Source organism: Triturus cristatus, chromosome 3_2 (assembly GCF_964204655.1).
Source record: "Triturus cristatus chromosome 3_2, aTriCri1.1, whole genome shotgun sequence".
Classification (NCBI taxonomy): Eukaryota; Metazoa; Chordata; class Amphibia; order Caudata; family Salamandridae; genus Triturus; species Triturus cristatus.
This window is the reverse complement of record NC_140584.1, coordinates 679,396,094-679,419,267: the sequence shown is the minus strand read 5'-3', so window position 1 is coordinate 679,419,267 and position 23,174 is coordinate 679,396,094. Positions and strand designations below refer to the sequence as shown.

The 23,174-nt window shown below is 45.9% G+C and overlaps 1 protein-coding gene across 3 annotated transcripts in view; it reads right to left on the bottom strand.

Moving 5' to 3' along the window:
* SPATS2L (spermatogenesis associated serine rich 2 like) overlaps window positions 1-23,174 on the bottom strand; it is a 141,211-nt gene that overhangs the window by 39,912 nt on the left and 78,125 nt on the right. For all 3 annotated transcript variants that reach the window (XM_085648691.1, XM_085648692.1, XM_085648693.1), the window contains exons 7-8: window positions 19,091-19,291; window positions 1,627-1,762 (exon numbers count right to left, since the gene is read on the bottom strand). In XM_085648691.1, the coding sequence (XP_085504817.1) occupies window positions 1,627-1,762; window positions 19,091-19,291 (337 nt within the window). The remainder of the gene's footprint in view (window positions 1-1,626; window positions 1,763-19,090; window positions 19,292-23,174) is intronic.

Genomic DNA, 23,174 nt, shown 5'->3' with positions numbered 1-23,174 from the left:
TTAGTAGCTCACCATTATTAAATGAATATTGTTTTGGATTACTGTGTGGGTAGACATTGAGGATGGAGGGTGAAGTGTATCCAAGTTGTAAAAAGTTCTTAGAGTGTGGTTTGTTTTTTATTGTTTTGATCCCTCTCCAAATTATTATCACTAGGCTAGTAGCGCCTCTGAATCAATGTGTGTTTGTGAAGCTATTCCTGAGTGGGCCTCTTGAGCGTGGTGGCTGGCCTCTCTGCTCTTCTAATCGGTCCATTCAAGGGGCTTGTTTAGTTGTTTATGGCGCAGAGGGCTATTTCTGAAAGGCCTCTCTTAACCCAATTAAAATTGGAAACTGTGAAGTTGTTGGTTTTCAAGATGGATGGCATGCATTGCAGATAGAATGAGGTGCAGTTATTGTTGTGTTCAAAAGAAAACCTCACAATGCCTTCTCTTAGGACGTTGTCTTCAAGTTAACATTGGTTTTGTTTAGTTAAATGTGCTTAACTACGTAGTTTCTCTTGTCTGTGTGACATTGAAACATCTCCCAACGACGTGGTGTTCTCTGTTCATTCAAATGGTCACCTACTGCGTCAGCAGTCCCGCGAGACTAGAGAAGGAGGTTCAGATTGCGCGAAAAAAAAATGTTTTCATATGTAGACAAGAGGGGATGTTTAGTTTCCTGCTTTGATGTTTGTACCGTTTGGGTGCATCTAGCCTGGGATTTCCAGTCCCAGCTCTGTGGCAGAGAACAAATGGCATGAAGGCACACCATTCAGTGTGCTTCTGTTCTTGTGTGACCAGGGAGTTAGCACTTCAGATGTGCTGTGCAGCGTGATCTGCAGCACACAGTAAGTCATAGAAGGCCTCGTCTGTATAATGTGTAAGTTATTTGTACAGCTAATATATAATATGCTGAAGCTTCTGCTTACGTCAAACGTCTTGGAGGCTGCCCTTTAAGGTTTATGTCTTGCTCCTCATTGCATCCAGTCTGACAAATCACAGTAGCTTATATTTTCTTAGTAGATTTCAATTCTAAAGGTATTTAAATAAAGAAATCTGTGAGGCACTATTAGTACTGCTATGTCAAGTCCATTAGAAAGTTCTCTGGTTACAGAATGGAGCAGCTGTGTCGTCATCATTAAATGCCTTTATTAAAATTAACGTCAAAACCAGACTCTAAGAAGAAAATGTCAGACAGGTGCACTGCAGACAGTAGACAGACAAGACAACCGTGTGTGCAGGGAAGACAATTACAACCTTGCTTGTTGCACTGTAAAATGTGCACACTACAGTAACTAAACAATTTTAATTCTGTAAAATATGGAGTATTTTTCATGTGTTTAAATATTTCAAGTCTACACTGTCACAATTTCTTTATAAACCAACTTGCTTCATCAAATTTGCTTTAAAATGCATGATTTTCCCACAGTTTTTTTCAAGTTGATGACAGTCGCGCTCACTTGCTTCACTTGCTCGCGACGCAATACACATCAACAACTTTTACGCATTCACCGCTTTCAAACGTCACCAGCCGCCACTGTTGCTATCATGTGAGCTTCTAATAGAACTGTTTCAGTATTTCTAATTTGAAGGATCTTTGTTTAATTTAGTGACTTGCATCTTTCTTAATAGGCATTTCACACCTACCAACTGTGCAATTCGGCAAAACTGGCCTTGATCTTCTTAACTGAGATGTCCATTTCCTCTTTGACCATCATACGGTATCGGGCCAGAGAAACAGTGCAGCGGTGCAGGTCCTTCACTGACTTTTCTACGTTGGTGCCTAGTTGAGACAAGATTTACTTCACATAATAGGTAATAGAAAATTGAGTACAGACCTTTGCATCACAACTTTCACTGGTAAATATACGGAATATCATATATCACATAGTGTTTTCAATGGACTGGCTCTGAAAACCAATACTTCTCTGTTAGAAGTGACCCAAATCAACCCAGAAAGTTGAATGGTTAGACCTGAGCCTGTCACTGAATGAGCAATCAGAACTTCAAGAGAGCTGAGCACCAAAGTGTACAATAATGTGCTTCTCTCCAGGGTCTGAGCATATCCATATCGATTTCCCTCTCATCTTTCTCACCCATTGGACATGTGCAAGGAGGAGGTTGATGTGAGCACTTCATGTGGAATTGGTGCCCAGGCCTGGAGGAGGAGAGTGGTTCTGACACTTCAAGAAGGGTAACGTAATCTGTTTCTCTCTACATTTATCCCTGCCATAAGCGGGGCCTGGAGGGGGGACTACAAAGTGTGAAGCATACAATTTGCATATTTTATGTTATAATGTTTGGGATGGAACACACTGAGGCATGGAGTTTGAGTATGGGCCAACCACGTTGCAGGCACGTCTCATGTCTCATTTGACAGAGGCTTCATGTTCTAGAAGTTTAGGGCCAGATGTACAAAGCGTAGGAATAGCGTTTTCCAAATAGCAATTTTATCTGAATCGCTATTTGGAAATCGCTATTCCTTATGTATGAAACTTTTTGTTTCATATTTGCGATTCCTAGTGGGTTGCAAATTGACCTAACTCATGAATATTCGACGAGGTAGGTCACAGTGAGCAACCCATGAGGCTAGCAGACCACCATGACAGTGATTGCCTTTGAATAACGTATTTTTTTTTGTTGAACTGCAACCCGTTTTCCTTAAAGGAAAATGGGATGCGTTTCAACAATAAAAAATGAAACGTTTTGTCTTTGTTTTTTAAGAGCAGGGAGTGGTTCGTGGGACCACCGAATGGTCTTAGGAAATGTTTTTCCAACATTCACAAAGGGGTTCCTTGATTCATAACACTGGAAATCGCTATTTGGAAGGGACGCCCTAAGCACGCCCCTTCCAAATAGCCATTTCTACACCCAAACTGTGATTACGGAAAATCACGGTTTGGGAATTCGTACATCACGAAAAGCATTTTTGATATTGCAAATAGCCCCAATTTTGCGAGTCGGGCCATTTGGGACAGCAAAACTGCTACGTACATATGGCCCATAGAGTGGGAGGGTATACTCAAAGTTGGGTTCCTGGTTCTTCTCATTCTGTTTCTGCATGTGTAGGATCCTGATAGTCCACCAAACACACGCCACTACCATATCTACAGATACCATGTCTGTCAGCATAGGAGCACCTGGACCAGAATCACTGCGTATTGTTTTTCTAAACAATGTTTTTCTGGCAGAGTTCTTTAAACATTTTGCATTCCTTCCAATACCACAAATCATGGCAGTTTTTGCAGAATTGTTGGAGATAGGAAAGCTTTTCCCCAGACTTAGGTACTGCAGACCAAGGGCCTCATTTACAAGGCCACGGTGCCACCAGAGCGTCACTTTTTTTTATTTTTTAATAATTCTTTTTATTAAACATACATCGGTTCAAACAGACATTACAGAGGGTCAGCAAAGGTGTACAGCCCAATAATCACAAGAGGATTACATTAATCAGTACATACGAGGGGAATGTCACAGGGTAAGGGGGTCATCTTGTACATCACATCTTGGCGGTACACAGGGTTCTCCACGATAGGTATTCCAGGGACCACACACACGAGACCACTTTTTGGGGCATCCCCATGGCAAGTAAACTGTCTTCTCTCTGAACATACACCTGTCCAGGTTTCTTTCCCAGGCTTCTAGCGTAGGAGGGTGAGCTGCTCCCCATAGTTGAGCAATATCCCTCTTTGCTGAACCCTAGAGTAGCCCACTGCGTCTGGTGAGTGTTTAAGTCTGTGGGTTCCCAGATATTAAGAAGGCATTATCGCACCTCCGGGAGGAGGCGGACCCGCAACACCGTGTTGATAATGTCATGTATTTTAAGGCAGAAAGAATTGATCTGTGGACACTCTCAAACTGTGTGCATGAACGTCCCTACCTGACCTCAGCGCCGTTTACAGTCTCCATTTTCCGACCACCCCATGCATGTCACTTTTGATTGACGCAAAGTTCAAGAGCTACATTCACCTGCTCTACACTGACTTGTAGTCAAGAGTCTGCATAGGTGGGGCACTATTAGAGAGACTCCTGGTTGGCAAGAGCACAAGGCAGGGATGTCCACTTTCCCTGTTGCTCTTATGCATAGCAATAGAGCCTCTGGCAGAGTGAATCAGAGTGGACGCCCTCCTGTAGGGGTTTGAGAGGATCCTAACCACAAAAACAATGAACCAATCAAAGTGTTTGCAAAGCCAAGGTTAACTGACAGACAATATTCCCCCCAGAGGAACTATGCAACAAATTAGCAAAGAACTATCAATCAGCTTCCGACCGCCGCAGCTAACAGAATATGTGCAGCATCAAACTGAGGTAATTTAAAACTCCTAAGTGACAGCAAGAGAACTGGTATCATCGTCCTCCTGGAAGTGTCTGCATCTTTCACTGTTAAAAACCACCTACGTCTGCTATTCAAACAAAAAGACCTGGCACTGGAAAGCTCCACCCTCACCAGCGTTACATTGATGCTCAATGACAGATCACAAGTTCTGCATGTTAGACAGGACAATTTAGACATGTGACAGTGGGTATGTGCAATGCCAATCTTACTGTAACAGGTCCTACTTGAGAAGAAAAGGTTCTACGCTATCCACTACATTTTGCAATGTATCACAAACCAGTGATTTGCTTAACCTACTTCATATGTGAATATAAAAAGAAAACAAGGACTAGAATTAAAAGCAATCTCCTGTAGAACACATATGTGGCATGAACCTTTCCAGCAAGTTAACCTCGCTAAGGTGAAACTCATGCATAAGACTGGCTTTTTCATATGTGGCAGCTTAGTTGTAGCCGCATACTTTTTACCCTTGCAACTAAACATGGGTACTTTCCTCATGTCACACAAGACAGTATTAAACTAGGTAGTATCATGGACTCTGCCTTATTATATCATCCTCATGTCAACACTGTCAAGATCTATTTCTTTCTCCTGAATGTACATTGTGAGATGCGAACTAACTGGTATGACAGGGTCAAAATTATTTCACTGACGAGAATGGATAAGTTCATAGTATTAAACAGTGTCACATGGAGCTAGCCCCCAATAGTGAAGATACTCTCAATTGTTCTTTTGAGGAGGGTTTAATTCCAGATACTCGCAAGGGAGTTTTGGTTACGCTTCTAAAATAGAAGGCGCAGAAGCTTTGGAGTGTTCCAACTATCAACCCGCTCAAATATTAAAGTCTTATGAAAAACCTCTACAGTGCAGCTTTAAGAGCTAGTGGAAAGGAATGGTATTCTTAGAGACATGCTATCGGGTATTGGTCCACATCAGGTCACAGAATCAGCAATGATGGATGCTCAGACCACCTTTTTTAGCATGATAGATTCTGAGCTCTCTGCATCCTCCTGAAGCATTGACAACTTCAAGCAGTTGAAAAACCGGTCCTGGTAGTGAGTGTGGGGGAGAGGTCTGTAAGACTAATTCCTATCAGAAAGCCCAGATCTGTGGTAGAGGAGAGGTTTTCAGAGACTTTGATGGTTACCTTGGGGTCCCAGAGGGCTCCAGTCTAGCTCAACACCTGTGTAATATGTATGGTCATTCTTTAGGTCAGTTGGTGGTTAGTGTAGGGGTGAGCTTCCAAACCTATGCTGATGATACACAGGTTGTGTTCCATCTTTCCAGTGATAATAACTCAGCTAGAGTGAGAGCATCTGTAGTATTTGATGACATTCAAGAGTGAATGAATGAGAGCTCTGGTAGAGGCACCCAGGATTATATTTAAAATGCGTATGAGCAAGCACAAGTCTTTATTTTGGAACACACCAGTCTATTTGAAGCAGTGTTTAACTCCTTACTGTCCATGCAGAGCCTCAAGATCTACTGGAAAACAGCTTCTTGTGTCAGCTAAGAGCATTTTGACCCAAGGATGGATAAAGCCAATAGGTCTTGCCTTCATAAAGAGAGTGCCATTCTTTTAGATTTGCCAATGTTTGTTTGTAGAGAAATATATTTTTTTTAAAGTCAAATATTGGATGAAAAAGAAACACATAGCATAGGGTATCTCTAAACTGAATATGAAATACAATATTTTCAGTCTTTATAAATGGCACAGTGTATTTTCCAAATGCGTTTTACTCTAGAAACTCAGAACGAAATGTTAAAATATTAAAGAAGTTGAAAGGGAAATGTTTGCCAAGGCTTTATTTACTTTCCACATGACTCAGACCTGAAACAAACTCTAGCCATTTGGTCCCCTGCAGTAGCCCAAAAAACAGAATTGTGAGTCCCCAGGCAAATACACATCTCCTTTTCAGTCACGCTAGCTACAACCTCTGCTTCAAATGACAACTGAGTGAAAGCAGCAGCTGACCCCCCTCCAGCCTCAGAAAAGCATTTGTGTAGCAAGGCCTGTGCTTTTGTGCAATATGTAGGATGTAGGAGATACAAAAAAAAAAACTTAAACTTAGTGCTCTTTAGTCAGACCCTGAAAAAATATACCTGATGCTGTGCTTTTACACACCTGCTGAGAGTGGTGGCGAGCAACATAGAACACGAGTGGCAGTATTTGAAGGGGGAAACATCACACGAGGGCGCGGGCGAGTGCAAGAAAAACACATGCACTCTCATGGAGCATTGAATGAAAAAGATAAAAGTAGTTCCCTAAGTGTGAGTGGCTGGATATAAGTCATCCAGCACATAGGATGGTAAAGAAGCCATGCTGCTTGGGAGGGCACAGGCAAGAGGAGGAAGGCAAGCCATTGAATAGGGAGCAAGCACATGAGAGTGGCAATGAAGCCAACCAATTGTGAGTAATGAGCGGGCTCTCGCTGTATGTTTTTGATATGTTCCACAAGAAGCTTTCACCTACAGATAGCTAAAAGCTGTCTGGTAGATGCGACTTGGAGGAAAGCTGTTTCTGGCTATTTCAATTACAACACTGAAATTAACCCCAGACTGTCTCAGACATATTCAACAGCTCTTTCTGTTTAGGAGAGTGCTGAAAATCTACATTTTTAAATAATTCTTTAGGATCAGAATTATAACAGGTCTAGGTGCCCATTTGGGTTTTTAGCACATTACAAACGAAAATTGGATTTAATTTCCACCTGCTGTCATCTTGCTGCATCTTACCATACCTGGTTTATATGGAAACATTGCAGGTCATTTTCTTTCTGTTTCTCTCTCATCTGACTGTGGAAATACCTTGGGCTCCCAGTCTACCTCAACTAAAGACTGTAGCAAATTCAAATCATAGCAGCAGATTCCCACTATCTGGCCAAGAGAGCATCTTTCCGACCATATGTATTGTACACTGGCTGCTGCTAGAATGCTGAGCAGGAGCTAAACTCTTTCCATCAAATACAGAGCATATCTTGATAGAAGCATTTAAAGTGTCTGAACATTGGACAGATGACATGTTGTGATCAAGCCCGGAACTCAGAAGAAAGACCCACATTTCATGAGTCAAAAACCAATGCATTTTTCTCCTTTCAGAAGACTACCTCAGTTTATTGAAGCTGGCCATAACAGGTGGGTGTGTTAGAGGAGGGTAAATGTAAATGTAAATGTATGTGTCTTGTAAAGCGCACTGCTACCCTGAGGCCTCGTAGCGCTGTAGACCGCTGGGGAACCCGTCCTGGCTATCCCTGTGAGATGGTCCCTACTGGGTATCTCCAAGGTGAAACCAGGCATCCCCGGCGAATGTGGGGGGCCGTTGTGGAGATGAGGCAAGCTAATGCCCAGAGTTGCCAAGTGTGTTCCTGGTTAGAGTAGGTACCGAGGCGAGAATTATCGAGTCAGTTTTGACCCTGGTCCACGACCCTGCCGCGTCAGGAATTGAACCCTGGTCCCTGGCCGATTCTCTGCTTGCAGATCTGCCGCCTCTAACCAGTGAGCCACACCTCTCCACAATGTATTTTTAGTTCTGGTCAAGAGACAACTTTAGCCATTTCACCAGCCTCCTACAGCCAAACAAGTTCTTGAATACAAAAAAACATTCATTTATAAATACACAGGAGTTTCAGATCTGCCACTTTAGCCATTGGGCTATCAACAGTCATTACATTTAGCTTTCGCCCACCACAGCCTAAAACTTGGGGCGTTGGGTCATCCTCCCTCAGACTATGCCTTTCTGAACTGTGATGGACAACATTGTCTCATAGCATGTGCACATATGCCTAAAAAGAAGTGCACTTCAGTCCCAGGACTAGTTAGCCAATACGTTGCTAATGCTTTTTTTCCATTGTGTATTCTTTTATCATTTTTTCCTTAAACCACGTAGAAAGATTAAAGTAATTCAAAGCCAACAGTACACTATTTCTGCCACTAGGAAGTTGAATAATATTTCTCTGTGATGTGCTTTACATCTAAAATGAGTTCCTATACCTGTTCAAAGTACGCCTGCTTGCAAGAATGCACCCATCTTTTTATTAAAATTATATGCAATGGCTATTTTTTTTAATTTACATTATTTTATCGGAAGCTTATGGACACCATGTTCAGGCTGCAGTATTTTTGTCAATCTTGTAATTTTGTGGCATATATTTGCAATAAAAAACCCTCACATTAGCTTGCCTAAGCCAGACCTATTGGCTTTGTTTTGATAGTGTGTGTTGTGTTTGTATGTGTGTCTTCAGCACAATTGTGGCAAGTTAAGCCACATAAGTAGAACTGATGTTAAATAGTGCAGGGGATAGGGAAGAAGGTTTTCTTCCATGGCAGGATCTGTTTCTATTCGGCTGACATTGTGCATACCCTCCCACAGAGAAACATAAGGTAAGGGAGGCTGGAAGGGTCAAAACAAAAGTTCTTGGGCGCAAAGTTCAACAATCTGTTTCCAATTTATCAGCATAACTCTCATATTAGGGGGTGGGGTGTTCAGAGTAAAATCAGTAGATTAGACAGGCTATTAGTTAGCGCTAATTTCAGCATTAAAAAAATGAGTAAAATTACCTGCCAGAGGTGGTCATGTAGGAGAAGGATACATCTTTAAAGCAGTACCCATGTGTACAGGATAAAATACGAGCAAAATTAGACTGGTTCAAAGGTTTGTTAAATGTTAAAAGAACATGTAATCCTGTACAATTATCATGCAACATGATTGTAAGCCAGCTTGACCCATAAACTGTCTGATGCGTAGGTACACATTAATGAAGACCCATGATATACGTAGTAATCAGTTGGAGAAAGAATGTAAACATATTAAAAGAGATTTACAACAAGTATATTATTTCTATTTCAAACGGGGGAGGTGAACTGGCCAAAATGTATGAGTCAAAATATAAATGCTCAGAGTGAGCCGCCTAAGATATTAGCAGGGCTCAAGAAAGCAATACTGCCCTGGACAGACAGAAATACTCAAAATAATTGAGAGGAAGTGGAGGAACAGCTCGGCGCTATGAAGCATAGTATTAATATAGAAATTGATGCGTTTATCGAAAGAAATGATATCTCATTCTTATTGATAGAATCGCCCTTTGGGAACTTCACATCAACCTCGACTGGCAAATATGTACTCAAGCAGGCCCTGAGACCGAGGCCTGGGAATAGGGATTGATAAGTCAAAGGTGGGAGGGTGCATAGCAGGCAGGAAACTCTTGATCAAACCCACAGATAGGCGCAGAGACATTACAATGGTCAGGAGAGATTGCCCCAATAAGCACAGAGGGGGTACATGCGCTCCTAAAACACCATCAATTCAGATGCCACATGAGTTGGGAACACATAGCTAATCAGGACATCGCACATATAGTCATCACGCGCTCCCCACGTCGGACATCTGGACACGGTATTCACTGGGCATACGCGAGGTCAAGACCCACCTGTAGTAACCATTTTACATTAATTTATGACCCCAAAGTAGCAACCAACATTCCTCACCATATATGGTGCACCGGAACATTTTATGACCTGTCGTGCCCTTTATGACATGGTGTGTTTTGTATCTAAGAAGGACATCTATTGGTTGTAAATTGAGACAGTCCTGGGACCTCGTGCCCGTATCTGTTCTTCCAGCCGTAACGTTTAATTAAATAAACTGTTCTTGTTTTGCCAAATGCCTCTTGTCTTCTGTTTTTTCAAAGTAATTCTTACTCAAACAACAATAGCAATCAAGAAGCGGATGCTGGCAAGCAGCTTCAAACTAAGTTAAAGAATACAAAACACACCTTAGAATCCCTGTCTATGCAAACTAGCAGAGAGAAAGGATGGTAACCTTTATAAACAAAACTCAGCACTCCCTTAAGTTATGCAAAATAACATCAAACCAAAAATTAATGAAGAAGTAGAATTACATATTAATATGCCAAATTTCAGCCGGCGATGAGGCAAAATACAAGATGAACAAATGTTCTAGTTAAAAATAAGTTCCTTTATTTGGAGATCATTTCTAATGCAAAACTTGTTTATAGCTTGAACAATGTTTTGTTGCATTGTAACTTCTTTAGGGCTATTGAAGTAGCACCAAAGTTGTCTCATAAAAACTATATAGCTCTCAATGTCGTAATCTTAGTATTTTTCTGAACATATCTCTTCCAATATTTCATCTGTATTCCAAAAGTATCCTTGCTAGTATGTGTATTTTCCCACTCTGTCTCATCTTGTGGTGTGCTCAATGCCAAGAGCATGCCACAAGATGAGGCTGTCTTGATTCCTAACCAAAGGAAGCAGAGTGAATATCAGTAAATCTCACACATGGGATATTGAAGTGCTACACACACACAGACAGAGAGGGAGAATACACACACTTACAGTGATACTTTTGGAATGCAGATGAAATACTAAAAGAGACATGTTGAGAAAAGAAGCCTACCATTAGTACCTGTTTGTTAATTTTGGCATCTCTTTGGTACTCTTGGCATATGGTATCCTTGCATGTCCTTAGTGACCATCCCCGCGTGTAGTATACATCTACCTCATCTGGGGGTTGCTTCTCACTTTTGCTGGGCCCCAAATGGAACCAATGGAAACTTCTAACATCTGAAAGCCCCCCTTTTTAGTTTATGTCAACTACTGATACACTCTCTGCATCTAATGGCAATACATGTGGGTATAAAGCCCACCCATGGTATTTGATAACCAGCCCTGGCTACTGGTGGTTCCTGTAGGAATCTGATTGCCACTCCTGGCTTCTAATGGCTTTCTATAATATTGACACCTTTGATATCTAGACACCACCCATGGTATCTGGAGCAGCCTGGCACATGCCGGACTCTGGTGAAACCTGGTAGCCACTGTCTCATGATGTGTCTGGGCAGTTCTCATGGCATAAGGTGGGTATGCTTCAGATCTGTCGGCAACTACTAGTATGTGATGGGCACAAATGTCATGTAATGACCATCCCAAAATCTAGTGGGAATCCTTGGCATAAGGGACTACCTTCTTATTATAAGCTGGAGATCTAGTGACAATCTGTGCCGTGCAGTGACATCAACAAGGCATTATGTGTCAGCGCGCATCCAAGATGGTCGCGTGAGCACAGGGCTCCCCGGACCCTCGCTGCTCCTCGGAATTTATCCTGATGTTATCCTGACTTGGCTGACGGAATCTGGAAGGCGAATTCTGGCTGAACGTTGACCTTCTTTCAGAAACCGAATCGGACCTGGGAATCCTGATCTGCGGTGGTTGGAACTTTCGAGGCCCAATCGATGGCTGTGCCCGGTGCGAGGGTGACCTGTGGAGCCGGGGTGTAATTGAACAACAGCGGCAGCGGATCTGTGCCAGTGGCCGCTCCATTACTTTCGGTTTCACTTTTGGATCCCTGAGGGGCTGGAGATCGTAACTGATTGGAGCGGCTGGGTGTTTATCTCTGCTGGATGCCCTTGTCTCCGCTTGCCGCCAGTGTGCCCGTTGACTTTGGCTTCCTCGCCCGGCCGCATCACGGTATCTGGTGCGGCTTCTGACTGAGTGGCCGGTGCCCCCTTGACGCTGGGCCGGTGGTCCCCGTTGGTGAGCGTGGTTCTCATGGGTGGCAGGGGGGGCCCCGAGGGGCGTAAGACTAAGACATCCCTCCGCGGGGGTCCGGTCCAGACGAACAACATGGACCGCTATACTCAAGGTCGAGGGTCCCCTGGAGCGGCTGGAGCCCCCTCGGACGAAGCTGGTGGTGGCCCGTCCACGCCCTCGGGTCCGTCCCTGCAGGACATTATGGGCGCCATTAACGGCATCAAGGAGACTATTGCTACGCAATACGAGGCCTTGGCCCGTAAAATCGACACGGTGGCTATTGATGTCGCACTGATTCAGGCGGATCTCTCCAAGACCAACGAGAGGGTTCAATCGCTTGACGTGCGGACGTCCACCCTGGTGGCGGATGTGTCGGACCAGCGGGCCACTCTCGGCGACCTCAAGTCGGTCAACGATCTGATGGCCCGGTGGCTGGAGGACTTTGAGGGACGGGCCCGCCGCAATAACATCCGCGTCATAGGCGTCCCGGAGACCTCCGACAACCACCCGGTGGATCTCTTGGTGGAGGAGCTCATCCTCAAGCATCTTGCTCCCGCCGGCCTGAGTAAGTTCTTTGCCGTGGAGCGGGCCCATCGAGTTCCGGGCGGTCGGCCGCGGCCGGGGGCCCCCCCGAGGCCCATTGTTGCCAAACTTTTCTACTACAGAGACCGAGATGTGATTTTGCAGGCCTCGCGGGCCCATGGCCCGGTTCGCCATGAGAATGCGTCTATTAACTTTTTCCCGGACTTCACCCAACTTGTCCAGAAACAAAGGATGGGCTTCCAGGGGGTAAAGCGTCGCCTCCGCGACCTGGGTCTCAAGTACTCCATGCTTTTTCCGGCTAGGCTCCGAGTGGAGCACGAAGATCGGACAACCTTTTTTGACTCTCCCGCAACTGTGAGTGACTGGCTTGACTCGCTGCCGGGCCGCGGGGACCGGCCTGGGCCCTCTGCTGGTACCGAGGGTGGCGGGTCTCCCTCGGAGTGACTTTGGTCCTTGACTTTGCCATTTTGTACTGTTCGGCTGGGTTCAACTTCTCTTTTGCATTTTGTTTTATTATGATCTATGTGGGGGGCGGTTGGGGACGGGTCCCTCTCCTCCTCCGGGGTCTTTCCGTAGAATGGGGTTTATGGGGCGACAGGCACACTGCAAGTTGGGGTGGTTTTTCGGGTCGCAGGGGTGCAGGGTGGGGGGAGTTGGCAGTTGGGGGGGTTGGGGGGTTTTGATTTGTGTGTTTTGTTTTTAATGCGAGGTCTTTGTTCTGTTCCAGTCTTGGGCGTTGCACTATCTGCTGGGGGACCCTTGATCGATTGGAGGGGATGGGGGGGGACGGGTTGAGGTTGATGTCATGGAACGTCAATGGATTGGGGGACCGTATCAAACGGGGTGTTGTGCTGCAGTATTTGCGACATATGTCTCCTGATGTGGTGTTTTTACAGGAGACGCATCTGGTGGGTAACGTTTGTCATGCCATGAACAGGGGGGGGTACCGACTCGTTGCCCATTCTGGTTTCACCACTGGCTCTAGAGGGGTTGGCATTCTCCTGCGCTCTTCACTTCCGCTGGAGATCACCAGGGTAGTCCCGGACGATAGAGGGCGCTATGTGGCTTTGACTGGGCGGTGGGAGGGGCAGTCCCTTTCCTTGGTCTCTGTCTATGTTCCCCCGGGCCTCCAGAACTCCACCTTTTCAGACTTGGGTCGAATGCTGCTTGAGCTTCCGGACAGTCTTCTGCTTATGGGTGGGGATTTCAATTCGGTGGTCTCGGGCGACCGGGATCGCCACCCGCCCAGGGCCCTCCCTGCTGCGCAGGCGTGGCTTGGCGGATTCTTGGAGACCTTCGGTCTGGTCGATTGCTGGAGGTTAATGCATCCTACGCAGTGTCAGTACACTTTTCACTCTGGGGCGCATGGGAGTCTCTCCAGATTGGATTACTTTCTTATGCCCGCGGCCCAGACTGCCCGGATTCGAGAGGTTAAGCATCTGGCCCGGGGTATTTCTGATCATTCCCCACTGTGGTTGCTTTTTGACACTGGGACGCGGTCTGCTGGGCGGATCGCTCCTATTAACCCTTGGTACCTGCGGAACCCCACGATCCGCTATAGTCTGGTCAAGTCGATTGACCAATACTTCCTTGAGAATGATGGGTCGGTGATGTCCGCAGTGTCCCTGTGGGAAGCTTTTAAGGCAGTACTCCGTGGGCAGGCCCTATCCCAGATTGTGGCGGCTAAGAAGGTTAAGATGGAAGCGGTGGTGGAGCTGGAGACCGACATCTTGGGGTTGGAGGCGGCCTTGGAGACGGGTGTCACTCCGGATGGGCTACATGCCCTCAGCCTGAAGCAGTTCGAGTATAAGTCCCTTGTCACTGACGCTGCCCGGACCATGTATAGGGAGCAGCAGGGTAGGTTGTATGATGCTGGAGACAAGGCTGGTAAATTGATTGCTTGGCTGGATAGGAAGGAGAGAGTGAATCGTGTGGTCCCAGAGCTCCGGGTTGCGGACGGAGTGTGTGTGACTGAGCCTGGTGAGATTGTGGAGTGCTTTGCTGACCACCTCCGGGCGGTGTATTCCCCGGTGTCTGACAGAGATGAAGACGACTCTCGTCTTCTACTACGGGATATTGTCCTGCCCGGCTTATCCGTCGAGGACCGTGAGCGGTTGGATGCCCCCTTGGCCGTCGATGAGATTGCTACCGCGATTGGCTCCCTTCGCTCGGGCAAAGCCATGGGCCCCAATGGCCTGCCGATCGAGCTATACAAACTACGCCCGGATAAAATCGCGCCCTTCCTCCGTCATATGTTTCAGGAGTCGAACGAGAGGGGTTCCCTTCCCGCCGACCAGCGTCTGGCGACTATAGTCGTGATTCCTAAGGAGGGTAAACCACGTGACCGCTGTGCTTCATATAGGCCTATCTCCCTCTTAAACGCAGAACCCAAAATCCTGGCTAAAGTCCTCGCCAACTGCTTGCTGAGCGTTATCTGTGGTCTGATTCATCCGGATCAATGCGGCTTCATCCCCTACCGTAATACCGCTCTTAATCTGCGGCGTCTGCACGGCGTCCTAGCTAGGGCGAAATACTTTTCTGAACCAGCCGTATTGGTTTCCTTGGACGCCACCATGGCCTTTGATACCATCGAGTGGCCATTCCTCTGGGCGGTCTTGGAGAAGTTTGGCTTCGGGGAGGGATTTCTTAGCTGGGTGAAGCTTCTTTATGCCGGACCAATGGCTCAGGTGGTTGTCAATGGGCGGGCTTCCCGGCCTTTTGCTCTCGGGAGGGGCACTAGGCAGGGGTGCCCGTTGTCCCCTCTGCTTTTTGCTCTTGCCTTGGAACCGCTCGCCGCCTGGCTCCGCTGGGAGCCCTCTATCAGAGGGATCCGGCGGGCCCCGGGCTTCGAGGATCGGGTCTCGCTGTACGCGGATGATATTCTTCTGTACCTCACCTCGCCGCGACAGTCGCTTAATGTTCTCTTTGATGTCCTCACCTCCTTTGGGAAAAACTCGGGTTTGATAATTAACTGGTCCAAATCTTGCGTGTACCCTATCTCTGGTGGCCCTCCCATTTTGCCGCCTCTACTTCCTATCCAAACGTCCTCATCCGGCTTTAAGTACCTGGGGGTATATGTTTCGTTGGACCCGGCGGTCCGATATGAGCAGAACCTCCTGTCTCCACTCCGACGTTTGAGGGTGGATACGGCTCGTTGGTGTAGGTTGCCCCTGTCTCCGCTTGGTCGCGCGGCCCTGTTTAAAATGATGTCCCTTCCCAGATTTCTTTACGCACTTCAGAACTCCTTTGATGTCATTCCGGTGGCCTACTTTCGGGAGGTGGAGAGTCTGCAGAGGAGACTGGTCTGGGACGGGCGGGCGCGTATCGCTCTGGCAAAGCTTACTCTCCCCTGGTACGACGGGGGCATCACGCTTCCTGACATTAGACGGTACTATTGGGCCTCCCAACTGTCGGCAATTAACCATGCCACGTATGCTCCTGGTCTGAACCCGGCGTATGAGATGGATAAATTCCTGCTTCCCGGCGGTAATTATAACAGAGCGCTTTACTCCCGATCTGCTGGTAGGACCCTCACGGGCCCTACCAAGATTGCGGTACGGGTGTGGAAGGCGGCGAATGTAGCGATGGGCTGGAGTGAGCGTTTAACGTGTGCTACTCCCTTGTTTGCCTCAGACCGCCTGGGGAGCCTTTGGACGACGAAAGGCTTTGAGCACTGGGACACGATCGGCATTAGCAGAGTGGGGGATCTGTGGGTTAAAGGCGCGGTCAAGACCTTCGCGGCGCTCCGGAGCGAGTATGAGCTTAGTGAGAGGGAGTTTTTTCGCTACGCCCAGGTTCGGCATGCCCTGCTCTCGGTTTTTGGGGAAGGGTCCACGGTCCCTGTTTCTTCGCCCCTCGAGGACCGCATACTCGACGGTCACGTTCCCGATAGTACTATCTCTTTGATCTATAAAAAATTGATAAATAATCGGGCTGACCTCTTGGTGCGTCTCCGGGAGGCATGGACGGGGGATGGGGTTGAGTTGGACGACGAGGACTGGCAGTCCGCGCTGTCATCTCCTAAGGAGGTTGCCATCCCGGCCCGTCTCCGTTTGGTCCAGCTTAAGATCCTCCATCGCGTTTACGTGACGGGTCCCCGATTGGTCTCGATGGGGTTTTCTGAGGACGGGCTCTGCAAGCGTGGCTGTGGGCACAGTGCCACCTTTCTCCACATCCTGTGGGAGTGCCGCGAGGTGGTGGAATACTGGCGTCAGGTGCATGAGGTTATGAGGTGAGTCACCGGGGTCACGCTGTTGCCGGAGGTGCGTCGTTGTGTTCTGAATGTGTGGGAGCCCAATGACTATAACGCGGCCCAGACTCGGTGGGCGGCCCTGGGGAACATGATAGCAAAGAGGGACATAGCGCAGCTTTGGGGTTCGCAGCGGCCCCCCACCGTGTCTGTCTGGAAGGAGAACATGGACTGGTGCATGTTCAGGGAAAAGACTGTGTATGTGGCTCGTGGTAAACCCGGGGCCTGGAACAGAATTTGGGGGCAGTGGAATGTGTATCGTGGAAGTATTTGTGCTCCCCCCCTGGTGGAAACGTCTGATGTAGCCTTGTCCCCCTGATCCTTGATGGTTCCTTACTTATCTAGCACATCTGAGTATAGATTTGGTATTCCCGTTTCTCCCCCCCCCTACCTCTTTGTTTCCCTTCTTCTTGACTGCCATCGGGTGGTCGGATATGGAAGTGCCCCTGCTGTGGCCCGACGCCCATCTTATGTTTTCTTGCCTCGCTTTTGTTTTAAGTTGTTATTTATGTTAAAAGGGTGTATCCTGATTTCCTTTATGTGCAGTCTGCTCTTCTGTAGGGTGCGGAGCCCCGGTGGGCCAGTCATTGTGCTTGCACTGTTTGATCTTTTACCTACTAGCGGCCGGCCCTGGTGGTTGTAGGCCCGTGCTTGTAACCTTCTTTCTGCACAATAAAAAAATTTTCAAAAAAAAAAAAAAAAAAAACAAGGCATTATGTCTAATGTCATAAGGACATGGTGACATAAGGACATAAAAGTCCAAACTTGTCCATGTGGAGCAGTATTACGTATTTGTACCTTATGGTAAATTAGTTTATATACCAAGCACAAATGGCTAGCTTTGAGGCCAAAATGTGTATTTTATAACATAGCAAGCAACTGTTCGATGACAGTGAGTTCGATTTCCAAAAGTGAAAAACTGCTTTTAGCGGGAAAAATAAATGTATTTTCAAAAACTAAATATGTAAAGATTGAGAATGACATGTTTTTAAAAATATATATATATATGGAGGTGGCATTTGAGTGATATGTTTTGTTGAGAAGGGAACTGTTGCTGATTTTATTTTCTTGGTTGGAAGGCACTCCATGTTTTGTGTATTAGTTCAAGACATGTGAATGTATTTCACCATCTAAATTAATAGCTTTTCATGACATTATCATCTCTTCCAATGTGCTGTCTGATGCGAGAGCATGTAAGACGGGCACAATCTTAAGGATATGTAACCTTGTCTGAACCTATAACAGCGTTGTATCCTCTGTGAAAGCTTTGCTTCCTAGAGCCTGGCATTTTGAGATCCTTATAACATTTTATTCTCCCTTCCTACTGCCTATAGACAGGTTCTAGGTCATTCTATATGACTACAAAATCTAATTGGAAGGGGCAGAATGGGAGAATAAAAGGCATGGAAGGCTGACGTAAAGTAGAAAATATACATTTGACAAAATAACAGCAGGCAATGCTAAATTGCATTCCAAGGTTATTTGAATTGCTTGTAAAAACCTAGGCTTTTTAGCTTATTTTTTCCATGAGAAACTGTGCAAAAACAATGCAGTTTGGACACATTATTTCAAGGTTTTCTTGGGCGATAGCCATCCCCTAAATACCTCTATGGAGAGTTGTTCTTGTTTAGCATACCATAAAAGAATATGAGTATTTTATGCCCATTCGACTGAGTAGAAGGAAGGCTGGCTTACTTGCTATAAAAAGGCCTAGTGTAATTCAGGGCTGTAAAGTACACTCTGCCACTTTAGGGGGCAGATTTATGTTCCCTGGCGCATCCCTGCAAATCAGCATGGATGCGCTAGGGAAGATGCATCACGCAAGTTTGCCCTTGCGCCACCGCAGATGCGCCGCATTTACAATGCGGTGCATCGTGGCGCAAAGACAAGCAGATGCGTGACGTATCTGCCGGCGTAAGGTTGGAGCAGTGCTGAAGTTGTGTCGCAAACGCGACGCAACTCCAGCACTGTTCCAACCTACCCTATCCCTAACATGGTGCGTCAAGCCTTACGCCTGCTTCAAGCAGGCGCAGGGTTTTGACGCATCAGCGTTGGGAAAGTGACTCAGTGAAATCTTATAGATTTCACTGAGTCCCTTTTCAGGGGCGTTCCTGCGACGGAACGCCCCCCCCCCCTGTGTCGCAACGGGCACATGAAACCTGACGCAGGTTTCACGTGGCGCAGGGCTTTACACCATGACGCATCTCCATAGATGCGTCACGATGTAAATCGGGCGCAATGTGGCGCAGGGTTTACGCCGCGGCTGCGTCACAAAAGTGACGCAACGGCGGCGTAAAAGGGGCGCAAGTCCCACATAAATCTGCCCCTAGAAGTTTACTAGCTGTCATTACATCCCACTCAAATGTAAAGAGATTTGTACACTACAACCAGTGACAGTGGGCAAACAGCATGCTTCAGTTGATGCCTATGCTTACCTTTTTTCTTATTGGTCTCATCCAGCACTTGTTCGGCATTCCCTGAAGACGCAAGTGACTTTGCCAGCAATGTCTTTTTGGGTCTGCTCCTGTTACACTTTTGTTGTGCAGAATGTATTTTCAATTCAGAAGTAGAAACTCTGGTTGTGGACTGAGTTTCTGAAGTACTGCACAATCCGTTCTGTTGCGGGTGTGCTTCTCCTGAAAGAAAAAGATCCGCTGTGATTACAGGTGAGCATTCATGTCATCTTTTATATCTGGAAAACTTTATTTAATGAGACTAGCCTTGATAATTCTTTGTTCTTTTCTCATTCCCTCAAACCTACAGCCAGTGGTGCATAGAAGCTTGAGCTCCCTCATGTCTTCTTCAGTCCCCTTCTTCCAAAGGATGTCCACTTTATCAATCTAAATTTTTATTCATTTACTAACACACCAACTGACCAGGCTGTGGTCCCCCAATGTTAACTTTTAAATATCAACCTGAAACAATATTGACTACAAGATATCAACTTGCACAATATATTCAAGGTAAGGAGATGCAATGTTAGAACAGTAAATCTTTTCTTTCAAATGTGCACTTACCTTAGCAATATTGTACAAGTGAATATCTTGCAATCTATATTGTGTAAGGCAATACTTTTGCCCTTCCTATGGTTCTGCTGAATGCAATTCATGACAGTTATCTATCCAAAGAGTTCATGTGCACATTTTAATAACCTTCCAAATAAAATACAACCCATCCAATGCTACAGACTGTCAAACAGAGGTTACATTATTTGTTTCAGTAGCATGCTAAACAGTAAGTTCACCCATGCACCTGAGAATAATTTTTGTTTTTTGTTATATAGCAAACACTTTCCAACAACTGGGATAAATGAACAATTTTCTTTTCATTGATAAGGAGGTGGGGGAACATGGTGGCCAGCTAGCGAGCGCGGCCGTAAACTCCGGTACTCTGACACGCTACTCTGGAATTATGGCACGGGCATAGTTAGGACCACTGGAAAAATTCTCGGCACCACATATCACGTAGCGTAGTTTATGGTTTTCCTCGCATGTGATCTGCTCGGCATTGACACTTCCCAGGCATCTGGTTTACGGTATTCTTCGACCGCGTCGGCGGGCAGCGGCACGTTTGGGCTTCTGGGTCATTGTGGGAGCAGTGGGAGGCAGTGCTGGCCCACGGTTCGGGAAGCAGGGACCACAACCGCAAGGCTGGGAGGAGCCGAGTGAGCCTACAAGATCGAAACTCCCTGAAAGTGCTAGGAGGATACTCCCAAAGCAAGACAACTGAATTCAGCTCCAACTTCCAGCGGCAGTGGGGAGCAACCATAACTCTATGACCCCCAAAAGAGGTAATAGGGGACCCCCCCAGGAGGAAACAAAATGTGCAACGTGCACAAACACCTGGGAGCACAGATCCGCGAGGTACAGGGTTGAAAGAAGCAATAAGGAAGCAGTTGATAATTGACCCTGCAGAAGCAAACCCCGAGGTTGAGGTTGCGGTGACGCATAAAAACAGGTACCCTTTAAGAAATATAGAATTTGAACATTTGTCAGTCCAGGGGGTGGGTGGGGCTAGCAATAACAGAGGTTTGAGTATGACAGTGAGTACGACAGTGGTCCCCCCCACCATCTAACCATGCAAACTAAAAATACAGTACAACAGCCAGGCAAAACTGAGAGACGGGGGAAGGTATTGAGGAACAATAAAATTCTAGGGGGTAAAACTAGGGTCACCACATCTTTGAGGCCCTATTTTAAAATAAAATAATTAGAACCCTCTTCGGACTCTAAAATTGTCAAGGGAATTATGGCTACAACAACAATTCCCCTGTGCCACACCATAAGCCTTCAGTGGCAGTGACTGATCTGCCTACTTCCAATAGATTTACTGTTATATCGGAGGAGGATCTGGGTGGGGGTGCAATACATCCCTCGTCGGCACATACAACTATTTCCAATAACCAGATCAGTAATACGCAGGTCCCAGAGATGAGTCTCATGTTACTTTCACTTTCCAAGGAAATCAAAGAAAAATTTGCGATATCAGAAAATAACCAACCCAAAATTCCGACATCTTGTGAGAGCTTGGATGCTAAATTGGCGAATATCACAGCAAGGTTAACAATAATGGAGACAGTGATTGGGGAATTACAGGACATGGTTAAGTCCAATCACAGAGAAATTCAAACTTTAATAAATAATGAAAGAGAGATCAGAGATAAGCTTGAGACGCGGGAAAATAACTCTAGATGGAAAAATTTGAGGTTGTTAAATGTTCCCAAGGGGTAGGAAGGGGGAGATTTAACAGGTTTTGTGATAAGAACTCTTAAAGAATCAATGCCTGTAATTCAGACATGGGATTTGGATCAGGACATCCAAAGAGTGCACAGGGACCCATTCAGGAGAGACCGAAAAATAGACAAACCAAGGAAAATCCTTCTAAATTTCCATACCTGTGTCATCAAAGAGGCAATTCTCTCAGCCGCTCTAAAAGTGAAAAGCTTTCAAAAAGATGACTGGTCCTACACTATTAGATCAGATATAGCGAAGATTACTCAAAATCGCCAGTGGGAGCTTGGGAAGCATAGTCAAACCTTGAACTCTCTCGGGGCAACAGCGCAGTTAAAATTCCCCACCACCTTAAACGTTATGTGGAGAAATAAAATGTATAACATCACGGTGGTGTCTGAAGTCGAGAGTTTGATTAGCCAGATAAAGGCGCAAAAAAAAATAAGCACCAAAAACTAGGTCAGAGGACCGGAGCGTCAGGGGTAACATGTGCTACCCCGTTTGGACTAAGGGAGGGTTCCCCAGTGTGGGATGGGGTAGGTTAAGAGAAGGAGGGTTGCACACATACACTTGTAAACATGAGCACAGCGTACGGAGCATCTGGGACATACATAACATTAATCAGTATATCAGTAGGATGCAAGAATAAGGGATGCATAAACAGCAAAAAATCAGGTTGCTATCCTGAAATGTAAATGGCCTTAGGGTACATAAGAGAAGAAGGAAAACCCTAGAACTAATAAAAACTTTCTGAGAGCAACATAATAATATTACAAGAGAGTCATCTGCGACAGGAGGAATGGGATGAGATTCTTAAGACAAATAGATGGATAGCACATTTGATATGCCCTACTCAATCGTGTAACGTAAAGGGGGATTCAATACTCTTTAAAAAATTTGCTGGCATTAAAATAGAGAACTCCATGGTGGATAGTGGGGGTAGATGGGTAATAGTCAACATTAGAAAAGATAAGTCAGGATATACTCTTGTAGGATTTTATGGCCCTAATGTGGACGATCCATCTTCCCTTAGAGAGCTTTATAGGCACTTACTTGACTCCAAGTATAATATCGTTATGGGGGAGATTTTAACGTCTTGATGAATCCCTCTGGATAAGTCCTCAGCGAATCACACAGTTAACAGCAGATTACCAAGAATCTTAGCCTAGTGGATATCTGGAGATCTAAAGTAGGTATCCAAGAAGAACTTACCTATAAAAACAATAAATATTCACACGCTTCCAGAATAGTTTTTTTCTAGTGAACATAAGGCTGAGTAAAAATATTCGTACAGTCATGCATCAGCCAGAACATGTGTCTGACCATGCAGCAGTGAAGTTAGTAGTTTCTGTAGAGAAATTTCTAACTGATCATAGGTGGACTCCAGACAGAGCACTTTTAGGGAATCATGATGTAGTAGAGGCATTCAAAAAGGATGTGATAGAGTTTTTTTAGATTAATGAAACCTCGCAGCACCTCATATTGTATGGGACACATTTAAGGCCTATTTGCGAGGTAGAATAACAAGTTATGCAGCATTCAGAAGGAAAGAATGAACAAGCATTGGCATAGCCAATAGGTCGCGCCTTTGGGACCTTATAAGTGTTTAGCCATGCAACAGTTAATGTTGTTGCACCAAGTATATTGTGCTGGATAACGAAACACTTATAAGGTCCCAAAGGCGAGGCCTATTGGCTATGCCAATGCTTGTTGCCCTGAGAAGCTGCCACCCCATTGCAGAACAGTCACGTATGAGGTGCAAATTGGGACAGTGAATCCCTTGACTGTG